Genomic DNA, 23,597 nt, shown 5'->3' with positions numbered 1-23,597 from the left:
TCATTCGTAATATTATTACTATAATTAATGATAAAAAAACTACAATTTAGCAGTTTTCTTAGTGTAAAATTGCTATCGGCGTTAATAACTTCTCTTTACAATTTAATATCGCATTGAAATAGTTATAATCGTAAATTTTAATTTTTAATATATCTGAAAGTACAAAGTAATGTTTTTTAATTTTTAAAAATAAACATTTTAATTATTATACAATTTTTTATTTCAATTTCTTTTTGAGACGTTTTAAAAATTTTAAACAGCTGAAAATAAAAGGATACAATTTTAGTAATATTTTGAGTCCGGATGTATGGATGTTTAGAAAGTATCTCTAGAACGTCTCAACGGATCTTGATGAAGTTAGGCACAGATGTAGAATAAAATAAGTAGCCTACATGTTCTTCCAAACTATTTTTTTTAATCCGTGAGGATGGAGTCGTGGGCGACGACAAAATTATTTGTATTTGTTTATTATTATTGTATTAAGATTATTCAAGAACAGAAATAAAACACCATTTGCTTTGCTTATAAATATTTTTATTCATGAATGTGGCTGTTCCGTGGTTACACAGTCATATATTTCGATAAACATCATAAAATTAGAAATAGAAAAATAATATCAAATAGCTATTTCTCGTCGGAACTTTTACAGAGTTAAGTTAGCATCGTAGTCAAAGGTTTGAGAATTTCGAATCCTATATAAAATGTATTACACGGCATCGAAAAAACAATATCTAATTAATTAATATTATATTTCGTCACAAAAGCACATAAAATAAATTTATATTCACGATCAGGCAATAATCAAATCGATATGAAACACAAAATATTTTATCATCATCTATTATGTCACATTTTATTAATAAACAAGTCTCAAATAAATGAAAATAATAAAATTATACAAAGGAAAATCATCATAATGTCAACACACAAAGAAATAATAAAATAGAAAATTAATGTAAGGAGGTACGCGAATCTGACTCAATTGTTATTATGGATATTGCAATTGTTATTATGAAGTCCCCGAAGTGAGCGAGCGGTCGATGTGAACACAATGTGTGGCGTCATACACGGCCGCCATACACACGCCATACAAAAGTTAATATGGCTCCTAATTGTAATTAAAATTCATAGAAAAAGTGAAAATATTTCAAGACGGAGCGACGAGGTCGGTACCAAATTCCTAGTTGTTGGGATGCACAATTATTATTAAAACCAAATCATTACTGTTATTTTAAATCTATCCACACGATATTTCAAATTGACAAAATAAACATCCAAGAAATAAAATTGTTTTTCAAAAACAAACGTAAGGTTTAGTTCACAGCATTTCATTCAAATTGAACAAATAAAAGACTAAAAATTGTCCATCCCTTGGAATATGAGCTGATTTTTTGCATGAGTTTTGGACGTTGTTGGGAAACAGATGGTGGGGTGGGGGGAGGTAGAGAGGGGGGGGGGTCTGGCGGTCTGTTGTGTGGCTACATTACATACTAGTTGGTTGTGCTCCGTGTGTTAGTGTGTGTGTGAAAGCAGAGCTACATTCGCTGTCGGCTGTCGGCTGCGGCTGCGGTCGCTACTGCACGCAGCACGAGTTCTTGTGCCCGTTCTTCTTCAGTCTAGACTTGGGCCGGTACTTCTCCAGGTAGGACAGCTGCTTGGCGTTGATGGCGCCGCGACGCTGACTGCAAATATCATTCAATATTTTATTATAATGCCTCGTAGATCACTGGTGGAATATCGGCCACTTACAATCGTGGCGACCACCATTCTCCCCATAATGAGAGCAAAAACAGAATTTTGTGTCAATCGACAGGATGATGTTAACCCAGTAGTAAGTTTTAATATAATGTATACTGACTCGCGTATGGTCTCGACGGCCTCCTCGTACTTCATGCCGAGCTCGATGAGCGCGATGGCCACCATGACGGGCGCGCGGCCCAGCCCCGCCACGCAGTGCACCGCCACCGCCGCCTCGGGCTTCTGGGCCGCACTGAACACACACACGGGCACGCGGCCATCAATATACTGAACTTGAATTTACTTGTTACATGTATGCAAAAATAAGGTGATTGCTTCTTCTACCCTAGAAGAAAACTGAAATGAAAGCTCGAAACGTGCAAGATAACATTTTGCTCTTATCCGGTTGCATTGTAAAGCAGTTGTTAATATTCGGCATTGCATTGTAATGATTGCGATGTAAAGTTGCTTACTTGTCGCGCAGGATCTCGAACCATTCGTCGACGACGTTGGGCGGCGGGAAGGTGCCGTCGTCGTATGCGAGGTCGCGCACTATGATGCCCTCCGCACGCAGCGGCGCCGTGTCGTAGCTCGGCTCGCATACACGCACCACCGTGCACACGTTGTGCTTGCGCAACTCCTGACACCAACATAACATACGTTATCATCTGGAGATAGCTACAGACTACTCTCATAAAGACTACCCCTGAAGGTAGACTCCCATTGACTACTTCGGTATCATCTTTGTCAGTTGTAAATAAAGTAAAATATCTATTTTAATGTCAGTAAGCGCGCGATGAGAAATTTCCCAGCGACACGTGATGGTAAAAATCACATACTAGAGCGGCATTCATGTACTGATGACGTCCATCTTTTTGATATGTATAGCCAAAGAAAATAGGCGCAAATTTGACAGTCAATTTATTTGTGAAATTTTAACGTAAAACTCAAAACTATATCTACAACAACAACTTGAATATTTTCCTTATATCTACAAGTACGAGTTTATAAGTACTCCAATTATATAAGTGCTCGAATAAAACGGTACTGGAGGTGGAGTGACATCGGAGCGATTGTTCTCGCCGCACCCATATCACATTAGATAGCTTCAAAGACATCACTATGCATACGTGCTCCGGCGCACGGCAACAAATGCATCGTCATACAATTTTTTTTTAAACTCTTTATAATATTGATTTCGCTACTTTTTTTAGTGAATAGCTTATTCTAACATTTCAATTGTTAATTATGAAACAAAGTTATCGCTGTGTGCTATTATTACGTTTAATAAACTGTTGATTTGTTCATCAAGTAACTTACTATAGAAACAACTATATATTTGAAATAATACTACATATAGGTAAATAATTTTATTAAATAAAATTATATTTATATAACTGTTAGTAAGTTAAATCGAAGGAATATAGTAAGGTGGTATTGATAACTAACCTGCAGATAAGACTGTATGGTGACGTCAGAGGGGCGATCGGTGATGAGGAAGCGCATGCTCTTGTACTCGATGAGCGAGGGCGCCGGCCGGATGTCCTTTTGCTTCATGACTGCTGGTGGCGTGTCTCAGCTATACGATACGATGTCCCACACCGAGCTGGTGGCCTCACTTCACTCGCGACAGAACGTGCAGGTATCCGTCAGAGTCTAACAGGCAAATTGTCACTCTATTTCCACACAACACACTTCAGTTTCGAGGTTTTTCTTTAAAAAGGGTCCAATTATATAATGAAAACCACCCGCATGGATGTCGCCTTCAAACGCTCGGGCACATTCGAAGACGGACAAACGAAGGTTCAGAATGGGGATCGAAAACTAATAAGGAATCAGCCGCGTAACATAAGTTGGTTTGTTTCTATTCCTCTTCGGTTGAACTCCGGCAACTGAGAGTGATGATATGCTCCAATCAGCAGCGGGATTCGGATTTAAGGAAGCTGAAACAGAAGTATTTAAAAAAAATTAGAGTCGGGAAAACTGGGAAAGCGTCTGTTTGATTAATGAGCGATGACATTTCGACTTTGGTTGCGTCAAAGCAGCGGCGGACACTGAGGCGGGGAGCGGCGGACACTGAGGCGGGGAGCGGCGGAGCGGAGTTAAGAATTTGTTCATAAAAATAGCCAAGTTTTGTTAGTAGTAGATGATGTGCGACGGAGTGGCGGCGTCGTGGCCGTCATGTGAGCGCGCGGGGAGTGCGGCTCGCGGCTGCTGTGTCCTGTGCCAGCTCCACCGCTGCCAGTCGGCACACAATCGTGCGATAACGGTTATTGTAAACACGGCCGACAGCGACAGCCGACAGCGCTCCCATTGTGTGCATTTCGATAAATGCGGACTCGTTGTGGTCACAATAAAGAACATCGGAACGTATTAATTAAACATCTCATGCGATCCACTCAGTAACAATGTGATAAGACGAAGGCCTGTTAAGAGGTTTTCAGTAAATATATTTAAACGCACACACCATGGATGTCTAGCATTTGCCTTTACTAATGTTAAAAGCTACTCTTATTATTATAGAGTAACTTGATCGTCAGATTTACATACATCAAAGTTCCAAAATTAATGATGATGATTTGAAATACAAATAGGAATAGTTAGTTTACCTGTGGGTGTATGAGCAACATATAGCGTGTGTAAGGGGTGTCTGGGCGCGCTCCCGGCCGCATGGGTCCCGCGGGTGCTCGCTACGCTCTCGCTCACACGCCCGCACTTTATTTGTGTTGGGCCTGGCAGTACTCCGCGCTGTCCAAGCGGAACTCCATCAATGTCGCCACAGAAGAAATGCCCAGCTGTAACAACACAACCGAGCCTTTAGTGCTTCAACTTATGCCGACATTCACTGCCGCATCACTCAAAACATAAACACCATAAACGCAAGTAGTACATACAATAACTGTCTGCCGACAAATTCACTTATTATATTTACACAATGATTATTACTTTTAATGAACCGAACAACTTAATGGGATACCGTGAAATTTACACAATCTGTTTATGAGCTCTAATTAGGCACTAATGATCACGTCTCTAAGAAAACGGACATAATGGCGAGATCACCGACTTGTATATATCGTTCGCCAGACATCGTACTGGCATCTTGAGGTACCGAGAATACTTTGGAAGGATATTTTATCGCCGAGTAGTGTGAGAGGCGACGATTAACGAGGGCATCGCGCCACTGAGTCGGGCCAACGCGCAACAGATGTTGGCAGCGGTACTCTGTCGCTGCGCGTAGCCACCGCGTCTTGTTTACATTTACACATTTCTCTCTAATACGTTGATAAAGCCAGAAACACTGGCAGCTATATGAACCGCCATCGCAATTAGCACACCGACATTTCAACGAAAACAACTTCTCGGCACATATTTATTTTCGTTGAGATTTTTGAGGAGCGACGGAAAGCAGACTTGGGATCCGGCCAAGAGAAAAGTTAGAATCATGTTGATGTTTCCATCTCGCGTCTTTAAATCACTGAAATATATGGCTGCCTAATAACTCAAAGTTTACTGTAGTTTAGAGTGTGTTAGTTTGTATATCATGGTTAAAAAACAACACGGGAGCAATAAATACGAGGCATTACGGAACAATCAATCAAATTAATTAAAAATATTACAACGAAGTTTTTACGATCGCGGAATTCTTTTGTCTTTATAAGATACATATCTAAATCTAAAGATAATGATAGCGCTTACAAAGATATGGAAATAAATCAACGAATTATTTATATTCCAATTTAGCTTTTAGATATTGAACAATTATATAAAATAATCAGAAATTGCAATCGAATTCGGCCAGGAAAGGTTGGGCAAACAATATATAAAAGATAAGATGTCAGCCCCTCTGATGTTGGGGTCTCGTTCGATAACGCAGAGTCTGGAGGCAAAGATTGGAGAATGTCGACTAGACGGGACGCTCGATAAACTCCAGACTGCCAGCACATGTGCAAACTATGCAGACGATTTAACTCACATTGTCTGCTTATTGCCATCTTAAGTTTTATGCATGGTGAAGTGAAGAAATCGTTTGATGGTGGAGGAGATAAGTGCTCTTTAAGTTGAAAATAGTTGTGCAATAAACATGTGCTAAACCGCTCAATCAAAGGCGAAATGATAATTTATTTCTAACATTATACCTGTAAAATATAGTCCATCTTTCTATTGATATTATTCTACTAGGATTTTTGATGATTCGTTGTACGGAGGATAAAAATCGTACAGCAACGGGTACTTCACCGAAAATGGACGTACAATCATTTGCAAGGTGGCTGGAGCTCACGGTAGCTGCGAACGGGTGACGACATCGATAACAAAGGACGGATTGAAAATATTTTCACACGGCTCTATAAACAGTGCATAAGCAAGGGCATTCGGATGTGAGCACGGATGTTATTAATCTATCAATAGCCTGCTGACCGCTGGCGGTCGCTTGTTATGGGCAGACAATGTGAATTCAATAGACGTACGCCGCAGATCGGGGCCACGTGCCCGCGACACATCGTTTATCGGGTAGGCGCCAACTAATTTCACGAATCATGTATCGTTGGCTGATTGATTGTTTTATTTCCTTTGTGCCAGGTTTACGTACAGGCTTGACCCTGTCGCAATTAAAAGCTGTAAACGGTAAAATATAGCGATTGTTATTGACTTCTTTGTAAAATGCTACATTCTTATTGTAGTATGAGCAATAATAAACACAATTTACGTTCTAAAATTATCTCTCATATTATTCTAGTAGGTTCCTTACATTTTATGGATGCAATTTTCATTATTAAAAAAATATATATCTAATCTACATTTCATCCAATAGCGATACTTCGAAGACCTTGGTTGATATAATAGAGTATTGATTATAACATTACGCGGTATATCGAATAACATGCACAAAGTTGCAGTGTTTATTTTACTATGCTTATTGCAAATTATAATATTATTAAGTCTTATTATTCTAAAATAAAAATAAACCAAAGTGATCCCATTAAAAAAACATGTATATTGTGTATCGACATGAAAAATTTATACATTTATATAGAAAAATCTTTACAAGATATAAAATCTAGCGTATTTATATGCAATTATTTGAAAAGATGTTGCAATCGTGTTCATATGTGATTGTGGAAATACAAATACAACATACAATTAAGAAATCCTTTTATTAAATATATGTATATGACTCCAGATGTATTATTTTGGGAGTTTACGTAATTTATACCTCAGTTTTTATGACTTACTTCGACTAAGGAAGCATGTCTGTGGAACTAGCAACTCAAGTGCTGGCAGCATATTGATGCATTTGAGGAAGTGTCGGCCGAGGCCAGTCCCACAATAGTATAACGAGCGTGCTTCTCCGTCGTTGCAACGCTTCTAGGAAACTACTTCGTTACCTTGACGTACCACTTTACTATTTATTTCTATCTTTTCAATGTTTACATTTCTCGGGTGAATTTTATTGCTACATTTGCGGCCTTTATTCGTATTTAAAAAAAAACAGAACTAAAAATATTTGTTGTGATCTGTAGTACGATTCTAACGAGTTCATTGAATTAAACCAGAACTCAAAAGTTACAGACAAGCTCTATGAACATTCAAATCGTTAACACGTTAGCTGCCAGAATGATTTTTCTATTTTTTTTTTATAATTTTGTCCAAAACCATTTCAATGGGTCCTTGCGGGTCACTTGTATACAACAATTCGATTAAAAAGTCACAGCGAGGTGTTGAATGGAAGTATGACTTGTCGGACACATAGTCCGACACGGCCTGATTGAAACATTAGCTTGTTGGCCATATAGTCCGACATTGCAGTTAACGTGTTAAATACTCTGTGTTTTACACATAAATGGTAAAATTCTAATCTGCCGCGACATATTTGTCTAAGAGGGTCAGTGCCACGTACGTCTGTATGTTGGTACTGCTGAGATTAATGCCAACGCCAGATTGCTTGTGTTTCAGTCACGTACCAGATAGACAGCTTAGCTCTGAACATTATATAAATGTTGAGCTAACGTGCTTTGAACTGTAAATTATAATTACCGAGTTACAAGATACATGGACTAGTGATAAATATTGATACGTTTCACATTCAATGAACACGCTATTATTATTACGACTGACATACTTCCACGAAATACTGATGCTACACTTAAATATTCTGTTTACCAAAACATGACGTCTTTAATGCGCAGTACGATGCAGATGTATAAAAAATTAAGTCGCAAATGATGTACCAAGGTCGAATGAAGACATCAATATTAGCATGATTTGATCTATTTTTGCAAAATAAAAATCACACTTGCGACAATGTTAACAAACAGATCACGGCGCTTGCGCACGTCGTGTTCTGTTAATGCTAGGACACTGACGATGGCGTCAAACACCTATTTACGTATCATGTTTAGACGTCTAAAAATTGGATATTTGTATGTCTGAAACATGCAATACCCAGTGCACAATCTAGTTTGAATTGAACAATTGAGACGCGCTAGTAATCGACTTTGTAGCGTTTCTTAAATTTTTAATAATCGTTTATTGAATAAATCGATTCAAATCTAAAATTTGGAAAAACCAAAAAAATTGAGTTAAAATACAAATCCAAACATGATATTGGACAGGGTAAACATTAGAAATAATAAAAACCCTTTTCAATAGAGACAATTCAGAACTTTTTGTGTTCTCACTTGACAAGAGATTAGGGTAACAATTTCAGTAAATTCATTCAATTCCACAAAAACATTGTTACGCATAAGACCGACCTACTGTTAAAGTATTAACCGCGTAAATATTTGTATTTATTACAAAGGTCAACTATCGATATGTGTAATTTTAAAATAAACTTGCGTGTAACATATTAAAAAAACCTTAAGGAATTGTACAAGATAATAGAAATGTTTACACAAAGATTAAGACTAAACAAAACACACAACCAGGACAGGTGAATGACGCGGTGTTCACACACGATTACTCATGGAGAAAGAATTTACGCACAACTAAACAATTCCACGAAGAATAAGGAAAATAAAATGTTGAACGTACCTAATAATTGTGTTAAAATTAAAAGATTTGCCTATAATTTCATTAAAAAATGATTTTATGATCTATGGTCATTTGATCAGGTAATTGTACCTGATCTAGATTGCCTACGCTGAATAGGACAACCTTATTCTTTGCCACAAATTGATATTTCTACTCTAGTTTTAGACTATTTTTATTTAAACGATTTCGAGCACTACTCTTGATCCAGTCTAAGGCCATGTTATACAGCTGGTAGGTGAACGATTTACTGTTCCTATTAAAACATAGTTTATATTTTTAGTCAAAGTAATGATAGCAGTTTGACTTTACGACAAATTTATTAATCTTACAAACAAAATATTGAATGTAGAATTGCGTGTATTTTCATAAAAACCAATACTTTTTGTACGTATAATTAACATCGAGGTCGCGTGTTCAAACGCATGCTAACGGAGTTTTTATCATTCAATATTTCTTATTTCACTAAAAGAATTGTACTTATCCAACTTGAAATTAGAAACTGTAGCTAGAACCATCAAGTGAAGCGATTAAAAGAAACATCATATTATGACGAAGACAACCGACAAGATATAACGAACATATAAGAAATATCAAAAACATTTACATAGGAAGTTGGAAAAAAGGTTTTAGCCTCTTTCGAATGAAATAACTGATGAGGATCTATACGATCGTGTAAATAATTTTCTGTCTACCACCAGGATTGTACGGACTCAAGTGATTTTAACATAAAACAAATAGATTATTTATTTTTAGTAAACATCCTATATGTGCAGTAAATATATTTGTTAAATGCCAAATGCCAACATGAGAAATACTTATCCAAAAACAGATGAAATAAGCGAAGGGCTTTCACATTATCCTAAATTGAACTGAATATTTCATAGTAAAAAATAGCTAATTCAAGATTTAACACATTTTAAACCATTAATAAAATATATAAATTTATGTTTGTTCAACTTTTTTCGCTGTATTACAGAAAAAACATGCTACGAGGACAAAACACAATAATAAACAAGTGAATCAAAACCATAAATAATAAATGATAAAATAAAAATATTTGCACAAATGAGTTTTCCTTCTCAATGTAGATTTAAATTGTACGTACAAATGTATTTATGCCCAAAAGTTGTATACAATTCGTCCATTAAAATAAATTTAAAACATAAAGCAAGTCTCAAGGAGACTATAATCACGGCTATTAACTTCGACCGTGAAATAATGACATTGGCAATGACATAAGCCCACACCGAGGAAGCCAGACATCGCTAAATTAATTTACATAAAAAATCGTGTCGCTTAAAACACATAACTAATAACGATATCAATGTTTGTTCGAGGTCAAAGCTCAAAACAACATGTTACTTAGGCCGAGAAATCAAACATGTATAATAAAAACATACGAATAACTTAACCACACCTAAAAATCAAATGAATTACTTTAGTGTGGGCAAAAATGAAGTGCACGCGTAACAATTGAAGTTAAGCTTATTGTGTTTGTCAATTAAAATGGACACAATCGCACGCCCACCGGGTCGAATTATTTTGTTCTATAAAAAGAAATGACGAGCGAGCAACGAGCGAGCTCTACATGAAAGTGGGCTAAATGTTTAGCGTCGGGAGCTATCAGTGGCAGAAATGGAATTAGCAAATTAAAAGTATGACTTTCCCATGTTAAATAACAACGCCTGTGTACGGGTTTATCGGTGTTGTACATGTTCCACCGCTTTCTATAACAAACTGGTAACGGCGCACCGAATTGATAAGATAGAGCGGGTAACTATCGAACAATGATCGTAAAGCGTGCGTATACGTGTCGCCTTGTACTCGGGACACCTGTTGCTTGCGTTCAAACTAAGAAAACGTCTAAAAGAACGATGTGCTATAAAACTCAAAAACCGAGCTTAAAGTTTGACAAAGTGCATTAGGTCGTGTTCACGTCACGTATATTTACCATATCCAAAATACGGCCGGTTAGTTACTATACGTTCCCAGTTGTGTTCTACTTTCGTCGGAGTTTCGTCACATGTGCCGTGTTCATTTCTCGGCCTCGGTAAACTCAGCGCCTCCAGAGACTAGTGGTGACACAAAAACATCACTTACATGCGTCCGATATGGGCGGATGATAGCACTTTAACAAAGTTATGGGTACACAAGTAGAGCCGGGAAAACTTCAACTTTCGCGCAGCAGTAGCTGTCGTCGTAGACAGTAGAGTTGGGTTAGGCGTTTACATCGCAACGGGTCGACACTGTCCGTGCCGCGGGCGTGCAGAGACTGGCGAATGGCGGTGCCGGCGGCGGCGGTCAGAGCGCGGGCGGCCGCGGTCGACGTCACGTTGCCAGCCGCCTGCTGGCGTCATAGCACGCGCAGGGTTGCCAACTTTGCATTGATGAAATATTCAAACTTATAAAACTTTTTAAAACACGTAACAAGTTAATTGAACATTTTTTAAATATTTAATCATAGACATTGGAAACTTTTTACAATCTTTGGTGAAAAGTTTCTGTAATTATTGTGATCGAACTTCGCTTAACTTTAGGATGATTGAATATATGTAATCCGAATGAATATAATTATAATTATAAGCTACATCAACTTTTATAAAAACATTTATAATAAGTTTCATAATATGTTTACCACGGGTAAACATATGCACATAATAATTACATTTGTAAATCTCAATTAATAAATGAGACGTTTGACGTTACGGTCAAAAAAATATGAGGCCGGCTTCTCCCACGAGACCTACATTAATAATGTTAATGCTATAAATGTAAAAAATGTAAAACTTTTATGCATTAAATGTAATCATTACAATACCTTAAAGTTTAATACGTATTATTCTAAAATTCTAATCACTGTCAGCCTGAAGCATACGCATAAACACAATGACGCATGATAATAACACTTATCATTTGAAACTTTTGTTTAGCAAGGAAATGCTAAACTTGTGTTCGCTTCACTTGTTACATTACGCCGAAGGCGTTTTTATGAACGTAGTAAGACTAAACACGGTGTCATCCACGTCGTGGGTGGTAGAGATTCACATCGTGAGAAATGTTAGAATAGGTTTCCACTGACATACTCGTAAAAAACATATTTTTCACCCCTCATATTCTCTTTTATACAAGTAACAGTCCAGTTAAATATCACGGTAAATATGGTTATACACTAGAGTGTAAAAAAGTTATGTTTGAAAAAGGTTTATTTATAAAAGAATGGAATTTTTTTGTTTGAACGCCTGTGAACATTTCCGATGAGCGACTGCGTCGTGAACAATCTAATAATAGTAGAAATAAATAAAAAAGCTTCAACTAAATCCCACGCCGTGAATGAATACTTGTGAGATGGTGAGCACGTACGTTGCCAATAATAAAATGTTTGAACATTTAAAACAAGAAATCAAAACGTTTTCATATTTAAGAATTCATTGTTTTGATTTTCTATAGTGGTATAAGATTGACCTAGTAATTGTGCAATTTATAGCTAAATATTATAGTAAAAATAGAGAAAAACCTCTATAATAAGCAGTTGATTACAACAGGGAACTCTCTCGAACCGATTCAAAATCATATTTTGACGAACCCCGGAAAAGAGGAAGAATCCTAACTTAAGAATTTTTTCTTCGTATTATCATCTATGATAAATTTAGATCCATTCCACATTGGCATTTCCGATTGCGATATAAATTTAATAGAATAAAGGGCTAAGAAATTGCATCGAAGCGAACGTAGGCGGAAAACAATTTAAAACGTCTACGTTCACCCGTCCGTCTATCATATACTAGAAACGATTATTTCCATAGAGCAACAAGTTAGAGTAGAGTGGGCGTACTAAGCACACAATAAGCTATACTCAGGTTTGTGGGTGTACGTTTGAAACCTACAACCCACCTACATTCAATACTAAAGTCCCGGTCTATTAATTACGGTTAATTACACAATCAAACATAATGCTTGCTTTGTAAATATTTACTTTGATATTTGGCTTTGACAAATCTATAATTAACTTATTCATAATCATTGTTAAGTAATTAATCATTTTAATATTATATTTTGGACTTGTACATAATTTCAATACTCGAAGTGTATGAATTTTTGGCTCCCAACATCATAAAAATGTTGCAAGTGTTGGAATCTGTGGTGTGGTTGTAGGTAGAATATTAGGTTTATTCAGGTAGGTTCAAAGAATACGATTCTTTAAGAGTAATAAAACATGAACATCATAAATATTCTAGGGTTTAGCATAAACAGGCCGCCTACGTTGACAACAGACGTTTATCTGATATGTAGTTAGCTTCGCCTGTCTCTTGCCTCTACTAATCCGGATCAACAAGAGATTAACTGACATAATTTATAACTAATGCTGAGTTACCGTTAATAAATTATTAAAAGGAATACTCTTCGGGAGTCGGAATTAAAATCCGACAGAACTGTTAATAGTAATTTCATTTAAGAAGTTTTTAAAATTATTTGCTGAATAAACCAGTTGAGCAAACATTTGTAGGCTTAAAAGTTTTGTGATAAGCAAGTTATAATCAATTGATTTTGTGTAAAATTGGTACAAGGTAATTTAATATGGAAATACTTCGATATAACGTCAACTTATTAACTCTTATAATGAAATCATTTCATGAACATTAATGCTGAAACTTTTTTGATATGTATCATATATAAATTGTTTGTGTCCGCAATGCAAGTCCGATTAACTAAACTAAAATAAAGCGTGAACTATGTAATTTTGATAAAATCTACATTCACATTTCATTGATGCAGTCCGTGTATATCGGCCTTATGAAGATATGGATGAACAAGAATAAAAAACTCGCATGTTTAAAAAACACGTGTAATTAATTAATTTGCCTGATTTTTAGAACCTCTGCTTGTTAAAAGGTAAACAATAGTCTATTCTCTTACACGTTACTTCTTAGTTATTGTTTTAATACGGTAAAACTGCAAGACGCGTTATAAATTATAATATTATTGAATGAAATGTCAATCGATTGATTCATTTTAAAGCGAAACTATCAACAACCATTTTTTGCAACAGGTGTTAAGTTATAAAAATGTCTAAGAATTCATATGAAAATATCTCCTCAACAAAATTTTCAACATTGAATAATCTTGGAATTCGTTAATGTTCGTTAATCGTTAAACGCTGAGTTATTAGCCTATTCGCTATCCTAGACTTTAAATATATTAATTCAAAATTTGACCCAGATACGTCTAGCGATTATGGAATTACATTGTTAAGATTGTGGAGGTTGTACTTACAGAACTAAATATTCATCACGCTTAATTTTTAGAGTTTTTCCTACAAATCTTGATAAAGGCATTTTACTAGACATACAAAAAAACCACAAGTAAGCTTATAGGACAGTTACGATAACGAGTGCAAACGTGCGGTTACTTGGTACAACGATCCTGCTCAGATCGGGTTTCGTACCATGCGGCGATGATTCACCGCCGGCACGAAATACGGTTTGCATTTTGATCAGTTTAATAATGGGTTTTCATTGCCTAAACAATCATACAAAAACATTTATTTATCACAGTTGTTTTAAGAAAAAATTGAGAGAGATGAAGATGACATTATCGCCAACTCTTGTTTTAAATCAGTGGGTTCTTAAGTAGTAAAGGTCATTAAAAGCCTACCGCTAACTCTTGTATAAAAGTATTTTGGTAAGTCCTTTCATCCTCCTCCATTGTAATGGTAGACTGAGAAAATGATAACAATCGCTTCGCAAGCTGCTTGTGACGTATAACTTCAAATGAGATAAGAGTTAGTTTCTGGCTAAGAAATAATAATTTCAAGAGATTATCTTTAAGATACAACTGTATTGTAAAAGTATAAGAATGTCAACGTAACTACCACCAACTGATTATTGTGTCATTGTGTTTCCTAGTTTTCTAAGCCTTGTAGAACACCGCTACAAGTTAATGATACTTCGTGATAAAGTTGCCTTTCAGACATATAAATTCGTGACGCTATGTTCCACCTTAAGTTTACTAAAATGCGGACATGTTCATTTTACATTTAAAAGATAAGACTGGGATAATAGTTACAGACGTATGTATGAAGTTGTTCATGTAACAATTTTGACAAGCCTACGAAAGGAATCTTATATCTTAGGAAATTCATCTGATGAGTACTTAAACAGTATCGTTAATAAAATTCACGTAGGTTTCTTAACCTAAAATCTCTGTTCAAAACATATCATCCCTATCATTATCTTTGACAAAACAGTGACAACAATATGTTTTCAACGGAGTTTTTAGCCTCAGAAACCGACGGTTAACCGCACATATAACATGGGCGTTTCGCAAGTCTAATTAAAAACAGCCTAATCCCCGAAGTTATACCATTTTTATAAAACAAAACAAATGAAAAATTTAAACATTACCATAAAAATGTAATAGCTTTTGGCGAGTGTGGGGCGTCCAGCTAAGCTCTTAGAAGAACAAACACTCGAAGGCGTCGAAGCTCGAGTGCCTTTGAGAATTCTTGAGGGAACGTTCAGGCAACGCTTATCGACGCAAGGGCGGGGCCGCGGCCCGCGCATCGCTATTCTTGTACGCCCCAAGAATTGTGTTACTAGACTAGGTAACTATTATTAACTAACCTGCTAATTAAAAACTTTTACTCTTATAAAGTCTATTTTTAATTTTCAATGAATTCACAGCATTTCGGTGCTAATTAGAGAACGCATTTTATATGCTTGACATAATACCGTTTAGCTTTTTCCCGTGTTATCACACAGCACAGAAACATATTTAAATATGATATTTTAAAACCTTGTTCATTAACTTGTTTGATAATAGCGATGGGATATGTGCAATAAAAAACATGTTACCTCTCCCAACAGAGTTCACATTGAGACGACTGAGCGAAGGTCATTCTCAAATTAATCGCCTAGCAACAAAACACAAATACTCGTCTCAAACGAAATATACGAGAAGTACTTGTACAAATTCTAGAATAAAATATAATATTTTGATAATAATACTTCAGATAACCGATAAGAATTCTATTGATAAAATTGAAGTAGATAAAAAGTTTTCGGAACCGTTAAAAGAATATTCGAGAAGGACTACAGTTACCCGTAGTGTTCTTGAAGATTCATCTAAAGACATTATTGCAGCAACTTTTTTTTTAAAGTCATCCAACGATGTCAAAACGATTGACAGTAACAAGCCACTTTATCATGTCGCTTGCCTGAGGTTCACGAGTTTATTAACGTTTGTAATCCTATAATAATAAAATTTACAGTTACAACATTAGCAAAGATAGAAGACAAAGAGGTCGGGAAAGTAACCGCAAGTAAAGTCCTTTTGTGGGTGCGCGGTGGGGCGTTGTGGCAAATCAACTTTCACAACATGTACACTAGCGCACCAACGCGCTTCACTGGTACCAACCTTTCCAGTTAACTACATCCTATATACCATGGAAATAATTTCGTAGCTGTAAATACCAGGCCCTTATTATCCTACCATGAATAATTCAAACTTTCTCTAAATAAGCGGAGGCAATAATTTGAATTCTAAACCAATGTATTAAGGAACAGTATTGAAATTCTCCATAAGTATTTGCGGTTCTGCGACAACAAAATTCGATTACAAAGCAGTTCGCAGGCAAACTGGCATTTAATGTTATCGTACCGGTTACGAACGTTTACCGGATTGTAGAGTACGAACAGAATAATTTTCAAGAAAACTGGCAAACTCATTGTTTGAACATTAGCCGCTTTAATTACACCTACAAGGTTTATTCTAAGGCCTCGCTTAATAACTAACATCGAAAAACATGCAAATGTTTCTTTTCATAGACTGTTTTATCCTTTTTTATAGCGGAGTCAAATACCTACTAGCCTCTGTGTATTTAAAAAATTAAATCAGACTAAAGAAATATTGAATAAAACAACTATCACAACCAAAGCTGTAGTTATTACAATTTGGTATTAAAATGTTAAATGTTAACGAAATATGGAAAAAATGGTAGGCGTGACATTATCCTTGCCCCTGCAAGTCTGTCTGGGGCTAAAAGGTGACCGCTGCAGCCCCAGCCCGTGCAACGGGAACCGGGTCGCGACCCACTTCGCCGAGATCAATACTCGGTCATCGACTCCGCCTGCGCCTCGTACGCGACCCAACTAAACCACCCTATCTACGTGCATTAAAACTCAAAATTGTACCAACCGAAATTGGAAACCACCACGTGTGAATGTGCACTCTATAAATAGGCATTCCAAAAGTTCAACGGTTCAAAATAAAATCGCGTTGACGCGACGGAAATTCTTGAGCGTCTGCACCGAAGTTACTGACACATGAGATTGGAAAGGGTTCGTGTTAGTGGGGTCATCGTTTATTTAACAAATAAATATTAGTTTGTATCACCTATACAATAATTAAAAATTGTAAAATTTAAAAATTATTTGACCGAAAATGACGAAACTGCCTTATATCTACTAAGAGTACTTGACCTAATTTAGACATTTATAATGCTTAACAAGTGGGTGAAGGCGTAAAAAAAACTGCATCCACAACAAGGCAGCATTAATAAGTTTCCATTAAGTCTACGAAGGTGGGTGGAAAGTCTAATGTGGGTGTGTCTACGTTACCTTTTAACCTTTATCAACATGCTTGTCTCGGGCAACATAGAGAATAGTAAATGTCAGGCACAGACTCACAAATGTAGTGACATCTTACAGTGACGTAAGCACTGAAGATGACGTCATTCCCACGCTATACAAGGTAATTAAAATTTTACAGTGGTAGACGCGAACAACATCTGTTCCACGAATGGACTGGCTCACCCGGTGCAATACCACGACCAAACAGAAGGCAAGCGTGAAGTGGAAGTAATTGAATAGGCAACGCATCTGCACCTGAGGATGTCTACACACAGTAGTTATTTCGCTATTTCGACTAAATCTGTGGCAACTTGCTCGATTTCAATCTTGCTATATAAAATATTATTTAACGCTTTTTGCAAAAAAGTCACATCTGTATCTTTTTAAAAATAAAATAATCTTAAATACATACAAGTTATCTTAAAATCAAAAAGAAACAATGCAATAAATCTTGATTGACATATCAGTCATTAATATTGATCGAGTTTAGACAGTTCCAGACAATCTGAACTTGGCCTAGTGATAAAAAGCCACGTCAGTTAGACAACGTATGTTAATCTTATTTCACACGTGGGTACGTCAAAACAGAACAAGACTTTTGACATTATCATTTTAGCAATAATAGTATTGCACTGTCCTGCTAGATTGAATTACAGTTCTGCCCTCGTGTGAAACTAGTATAGCGGTATACGTGTCCTGTCGCGGTGTGTCTCCGTGACCCGGATAGCTTGGCGCAGGGCGTCACTGTGACCCGCTTTACCTGCCACTCGTCGCGACTAACCCATTTACTAATTGAATTCCACAGAAACAATGCAGACCCATCCCTCTGTACACATCTGGCTTTATTTAAAGCCAGCATTCTAGGTTGGTTTGTTTAATTAACGTGCTCATAAAACATTTAAAGAGTTTTGTAGGCAGTTTCATTAACTAAATACATAATTAAGCTTTCATCACATGTGATATCATAAAAAAACATAAGTTTATTGAAACATTAATACAGAGTTGAAATAAAAATTCCAACGTTATGAAGTTTCATAGTTGTTACGTGGCGCCAATTTCCTTTAATCATACAGATAGTTAAAGTGTTGTCTTATTAAAATGTTTGCTTTTTATGTCGAAATGACTAAATTTGTAAAGTATAATATCCAGATAAATCTCATTACAATTTGATACTTATTTAGTTAAAGAATACGAAGAGAAAACGGGAGTGACTAGACGCAATTAATAAACGTCATAAGACTTGATAATACAGCACCGCATTATGCTAAAGATGACAGATAAATATCCATTCATAAACACATTGACGTAATTGATAACCTGACCTTAATATTTCCAAAAAAAACCCGAGTGACTGACACTTTAATGGACGGAATAGCGCCATCTATCTGCTGAATTTTAAAACAAATATTTTAAAATTATTATTTTAATCTAAATACATGAATAGTAAAGTTATATTCAAAAACTTAAAAAATAAGCGATTTACCAATATAAAAAGTTATTGAGGGAACTCGTTTTTCAGTAATTAAGATTTTTTTTGGCATCTACAGTATGTGATTTGTGTAAAATGTATATTATATGAAACGCCGAGGAAGAAGACGATATGACATTCTTTAGATCAAGACATATCAAAGGAACTACATATTAATAATAAGAAACATTTCATAAAATAACTGACTACAGTAAACAGGAAATATTGGCACAATGTCGTTTATCTCCGTTCATTTTCGATCTAGACTTTGTTGCTTAAGGAATCGGCTATTGTACTTACGAATCGATAAATCGTAAAATCTTTTTGTGAAATACACACGTTAGATTATTCTTATCAAGGCTTAACTATGGAACTGATACAATGATTTTGACATCTGAATCTATTCGGATTCAGATTTGTTAAGTTTAGTATACGTAGAATATTATTTTTATATATAATATTATTTTCATTTATAATAAGGAAACAGTCAACAATGACATCATTGAGTGTCTCTTGATAAGTTATGATAACAATAACACGAAATTTATTTCGATATAATCTCATCAGGATTAACTTTTGTGTTTATAAAAGTTTAGGATCTTACAGTATTGTAAAAATGGGTACAAACATTTCATATTTAAAAGTTATTAAATTATTCAAAGTTTCGTGAGACATTATAATAAACTGATATAAAAACGGCTAAACACTCACGTATATTCGTCCGAAGTATGAAGTCCGATATATGAAGCGAAATAATACCAATACCACTCATCCTGATGAAGGACCCCCGATGGGCTCGAAACTAGTCGGTGCCGCCCCCGGACGAATATACGTGAGCGTATAGCCGTTTTTATATCAATTTATTTAAAAGTTATTTGCTTTAATCTTGTACTAATGACATCAAAATAAATACATGGTAAATGACCTATTGGCTTATTAATTTACAAAAATAATTGAGACTCCTACATTTAAATGATAAGTACATCAACATCATAAATATTGTTTTTACGGTCGATAGTATGCTATTATTGTATGCGTTGGACTTGGGACGGCTGACTGGTCGTTTTTTTTTTATTAACTAAAGAAAAACACTCAAATTAGTAGATTTATTTTGAATTTAACTAAAACAAATGCTTATAGATAGCTGATCTGAAAAACATAATCATTGACTTGTTTGTAGTTCAAATAAATACAGACTTCCCAGATTTAATAACTGTTGTATCTTTTCACTTTGACGACAGGTGTCATTGGTCCCTAACTGTAAGTCAATATCCCGATTCGCGTAGCGTACAAGTTGCATTTTTAGCGCTTCTTTCTGGTGAAACAAAACGTGCGAAATTATGACGGTACAATTTTACATGAACTTTTAATGTGACCTTCAACAATTAAAATAGAACGTAACGTGCGATATCCCAAGTACCTACATTATTTTGTAAATCTGAATATAAGATTACATCACTTTGTTTACTTCATTGTCCTAATAACCCGCCGTCTTTTGTCTATCATTAATAAGACATTCTAAGGTAAATACATTCCGTTCAGCGAACAGTTTCAGTGCAAATATAGTAGCAATTTCTTTTATTAACCATGATTGGATTGATAGGATACTCTTACATTATTAATTAAGGGCACAGTACTAGCACGCATGAGTTCATTAACATGGTATAGGTATTTACGACTTCATTAGATTAAGTCGCAAGTTGGAGTTGTTTAATGAGTCGCAGTTGGCAAGGGACGGAGATCGTCGCCCCTTCGATGCCCCGTCTCGGCAGTCTGGAGCAACGACCGTCGGCGTCGCCCCAACCGAATGACTCGAGTTTTTATACGACGCGCCTCCACCGGATACATCCCTCGCAGTAAAAAAACGTCATTCAACCGCACCAGAAATTCTTCGTACTTGATTTGTTAAGGATAATATAACTACAGGTAGGGCTTATGGAATATAACATGTATACCGCAGTCTTTAGTACGAAGTTTCATTACCATTGAGAACGATTAGAGGTTAAAATGGATTGTTTTACGAATAGAAGCCACCATCATCTAACATTGGTGTAAATGACCTAGCATTTTAGTTCCAATTGATACTAATTATACTGAAAATTAAGGCAAATATAACAGTCGTGTGCCAAATGTAGCTATATGTTTGAAATAAACGTTGAATAACTCGCTTTGTTCTGTTCGTACGTATTCTATTACTTATCGAAGTGAATTAAAAAAACTCATCTAATAGAGCGTTCGCGAATGATGACGACATACTCAGTGCGTGTGTCATCGGTCAACGAGACGCACCATTTTGGTAGTTGCCTATACCGGTCGCTCTGTTTCGTGAACGTTCGAGCAGGATCGTGCGCACTCGAGTTAACGGGCCAGCGCCTGCGCCTGCGCAGGGTCAACACACGCCCGCCAAGGCCGGGTCGACGCCCCTAGTTATATCCAGAGTCCAGAGTTATACATATAACCGTACTTTTTATATTATATATTATTATACTCCTACAGTAAATCATGTTGAAATATAAGTTATTTTATCGGACTTCCAACATTGATATGCTTTGATCGATTAATATTTAACAATAGACGCAAAGCCACGTCTAATTTTTACGACTTGTGATAAAGGGAAGTTGTTATGCAATCGTGACGTATTGTGCAGAGCGTTGGTTCACGCGATATACATTTACATGGAACGTAGAAAATGATTAGTCCTCGCATTTGCGCAACAAATGACGTCAATCGGTGCTCTCAATACCTATAAATGATTGAATACTAGACAAACGTGCTCAAGATAAATATATCCGGTTACCTAAACTTCTAATAGTGAAGTTAATTGCATACAATGCCTAGAAACATTTAGTATGAAATAATATTTAAAAAAGAAATAAAAAATGTTTATTTAATTCTATATAGAATTTTATTTTATGGGTTGTGTATGTTTTAAAAATATTAGTAATTTTTTGTTAGTCCAATCTTTACATAGACAAACACTTTAAATAATTAGGATGTGCATCATAACATCATAACCAAGTAATCGGTCAGTTGATTGTGATATGACTCATACGTCCAAAAATATAAATTTAACATAATTTTACATCCTAAAGAGAAGGATTTACCTCAGTCAATAAGGACGGAAATAAATCAAGTGACACCACTCTTTCCTAAATTGGAAAGGCCGTATTTAATACTATAGGTAGCAATGAAAAATAAAATGATACTCATTAAATACAACACTCTACAGTTAGGTTCAAAGTTATGTTTAAAGGTTTAACAAATTAAAAGCAAAATATTAATGTTTCTTAATAATTTTCTCATACCATACATGTTTGATTCATATAAAGTTTAATATATCTTTACATATAAACTTAATAAATAAGTAAGAATAAGGTTATTGACAATAACAATCATTTCAATGTCAACTAAAAGTTGTTTTAAATTATTTCTGTAATGTGAGATAAAGTTCGTAATGAAACTACATTTGAATCCAAATAAGGTCATTAAATGAACTGCAGTTTTACAGTTTCCTAGTTTTAAACCAGTTTGTATGTAAAATAAAGGAATGTGGTATAACATTGTTTGTATTTACAAACTTGAAATATTGTGCAACATATTTTTTAAGAAATTTGTCAAAACAATAACAATGTAATTGTTGGTCATTTACAAAATGTAAAAGTAGTTCAATATGGATCAACATTCATATAATGTTTCATAATACATAAAATTATACAACAAAGAAAACTGCAGTGGTAAACCACCTTACAATTCAATTGTTAATTGTGACCATGGTCACAAGGAATGTCACAAAAACTTGCCATAGTAAACTAACAAAGGGATCTTGAAAAGTCCAGGTAGAAGTATCAATAGAATTTTTTTCCCACATTTCAATAATTTATCTTCTTATAAACCTTTTTATTACTTTCTTTTTGCTTTAATGGTTTAACTTTTTTTTGTGTGTAAAAAATCTAAAACTAAATAAGATAAGGTTTATAACTTGATATTTGAGGGTATTCCAGAAAAAAAAGTTTATCTCAAATAATGAATTAAATGTAATACCGGTAAAACTATTAGAATTTAGCCCATCCCAATATTTAAATAACAACTACGCGATACGATGTAACTTTTCCAAGGTTTAACTCCAAAGTTTTTCGCACAAACCAGAAATAACTTATATGCTCTCATTTTAGGTTCTATTTTACAGTACATAAAATGTACGTGTGCTCATTTCTTAGGAGGTTATTAGCAAAAGGTTTCATATAAATACTCACGAATTGTTCCAAAACATGCCATCAAGTATTTTATAACAAACGAAAATCGGTTCTCTGCATACTTAAAAGTTAGTTTCACTTATAGTAGGAAAATCCATGAACGCCTGCATGGTGACGTACGATGTTGATGGGAGGGTGCGACCTTCTTTAGTTACATACAATTTCAGAGGTTTTTGGAAATTTTATACGAAAGTAATACATTTACTTACCTCCACAGCCATACACATTGAATAAAAATTGAACGGATGCAGCCGTGAACAGCCAACAAAATTCACCACACACGCGGAAAACGTGTGCCTCGCACAAAAAAATTGCCGAACTGCCGTTTAATGTTGCCAGTTAACAAAAATACTTTCCTTTTAACTTACCCTCAAAAAAATAATATTTTCTACCAAAAGTTACAATTTATAGCCTGACCAAAAATATAACACTGTGATGAGGGCGCAACAATCTCCATTAATATTTCAACATTTTACA

The 23,597-nt window shown here is 35.4% G+C and overlaps 1 protein-coding gene across 6 annotated transcripts; it reads right to left on the bottom strand.

The window, feature by feature from the left end:
- Positions 1 to 512: 512 nt before the first annotated feature.
- On the bottom strand, positions 513 to 23,450 carry PRL-1 (protein-tyrosine phosphatase 4A family member PRL-1). Of its 6 annotated transcripts, none has more exons than XM_013321052.1 (6): positions 23,330 to 23,450; positions 4,347 to 4,532; positions 3,187 to 3,680; positions 2,211 to 2,377; positions 1,859 to 1,990; positions 513 to 1,682 (listed from the first exon to the last, which is right to left on the bottom strand). In XM_013321052.1, exons 3-6 carry the CDS (start codon positions 3,292 to 3,294, stop codon positions 1,574 to 1,576), a joined length of 516 nt encoding a protein of 171 aa, XP_013176506.1. In that variant the 5' UTR covers positions 3,295 to 3,680; positions 4,347 to 4,532; positions 23,330 to 23,450; the 3' UTR covers positions 513 to 1,573. The 6 variants fall into 6 exon arrangements, with proteins under 6 accessions (XP_013176506.1, XP_013176505.1, XP_013176508.1 ...); XM_013321051.1 differs by lacking the exon at positions 23,330 to 23,450 and adding an exon at positions 10,873 to 11,058; XM_013321054.1 differs by lacking the exon at positions 23,330 to 23,450 and adding an exon at positions 10,724 to 10,844.
- Between the last annotated feature and the right edge of the window lie 147 nt (positions 23,451 to 23,597).

This window comes from Papilio xuthus, unplaced genomic scaffold, assembly GCF_000836235.2.
Source record: "Papilio xuthus unplaced genomic scaffold, Pxut_1.1 DF825946.1, whole genome shotgun sequence".
In the NCBI taxonomy this organism is placed as follows: Eukaryota; Metazoa; Arthropoda; class Insecta; order Lepidoptera; family Papilionidae; genus Papilio; species Papilio xuthus.
The sequence above is the reverse complement of the archived record's forward strand: the minus strand, read 5'-3'. Positions and strand labels throughout refer to the sequence as shown.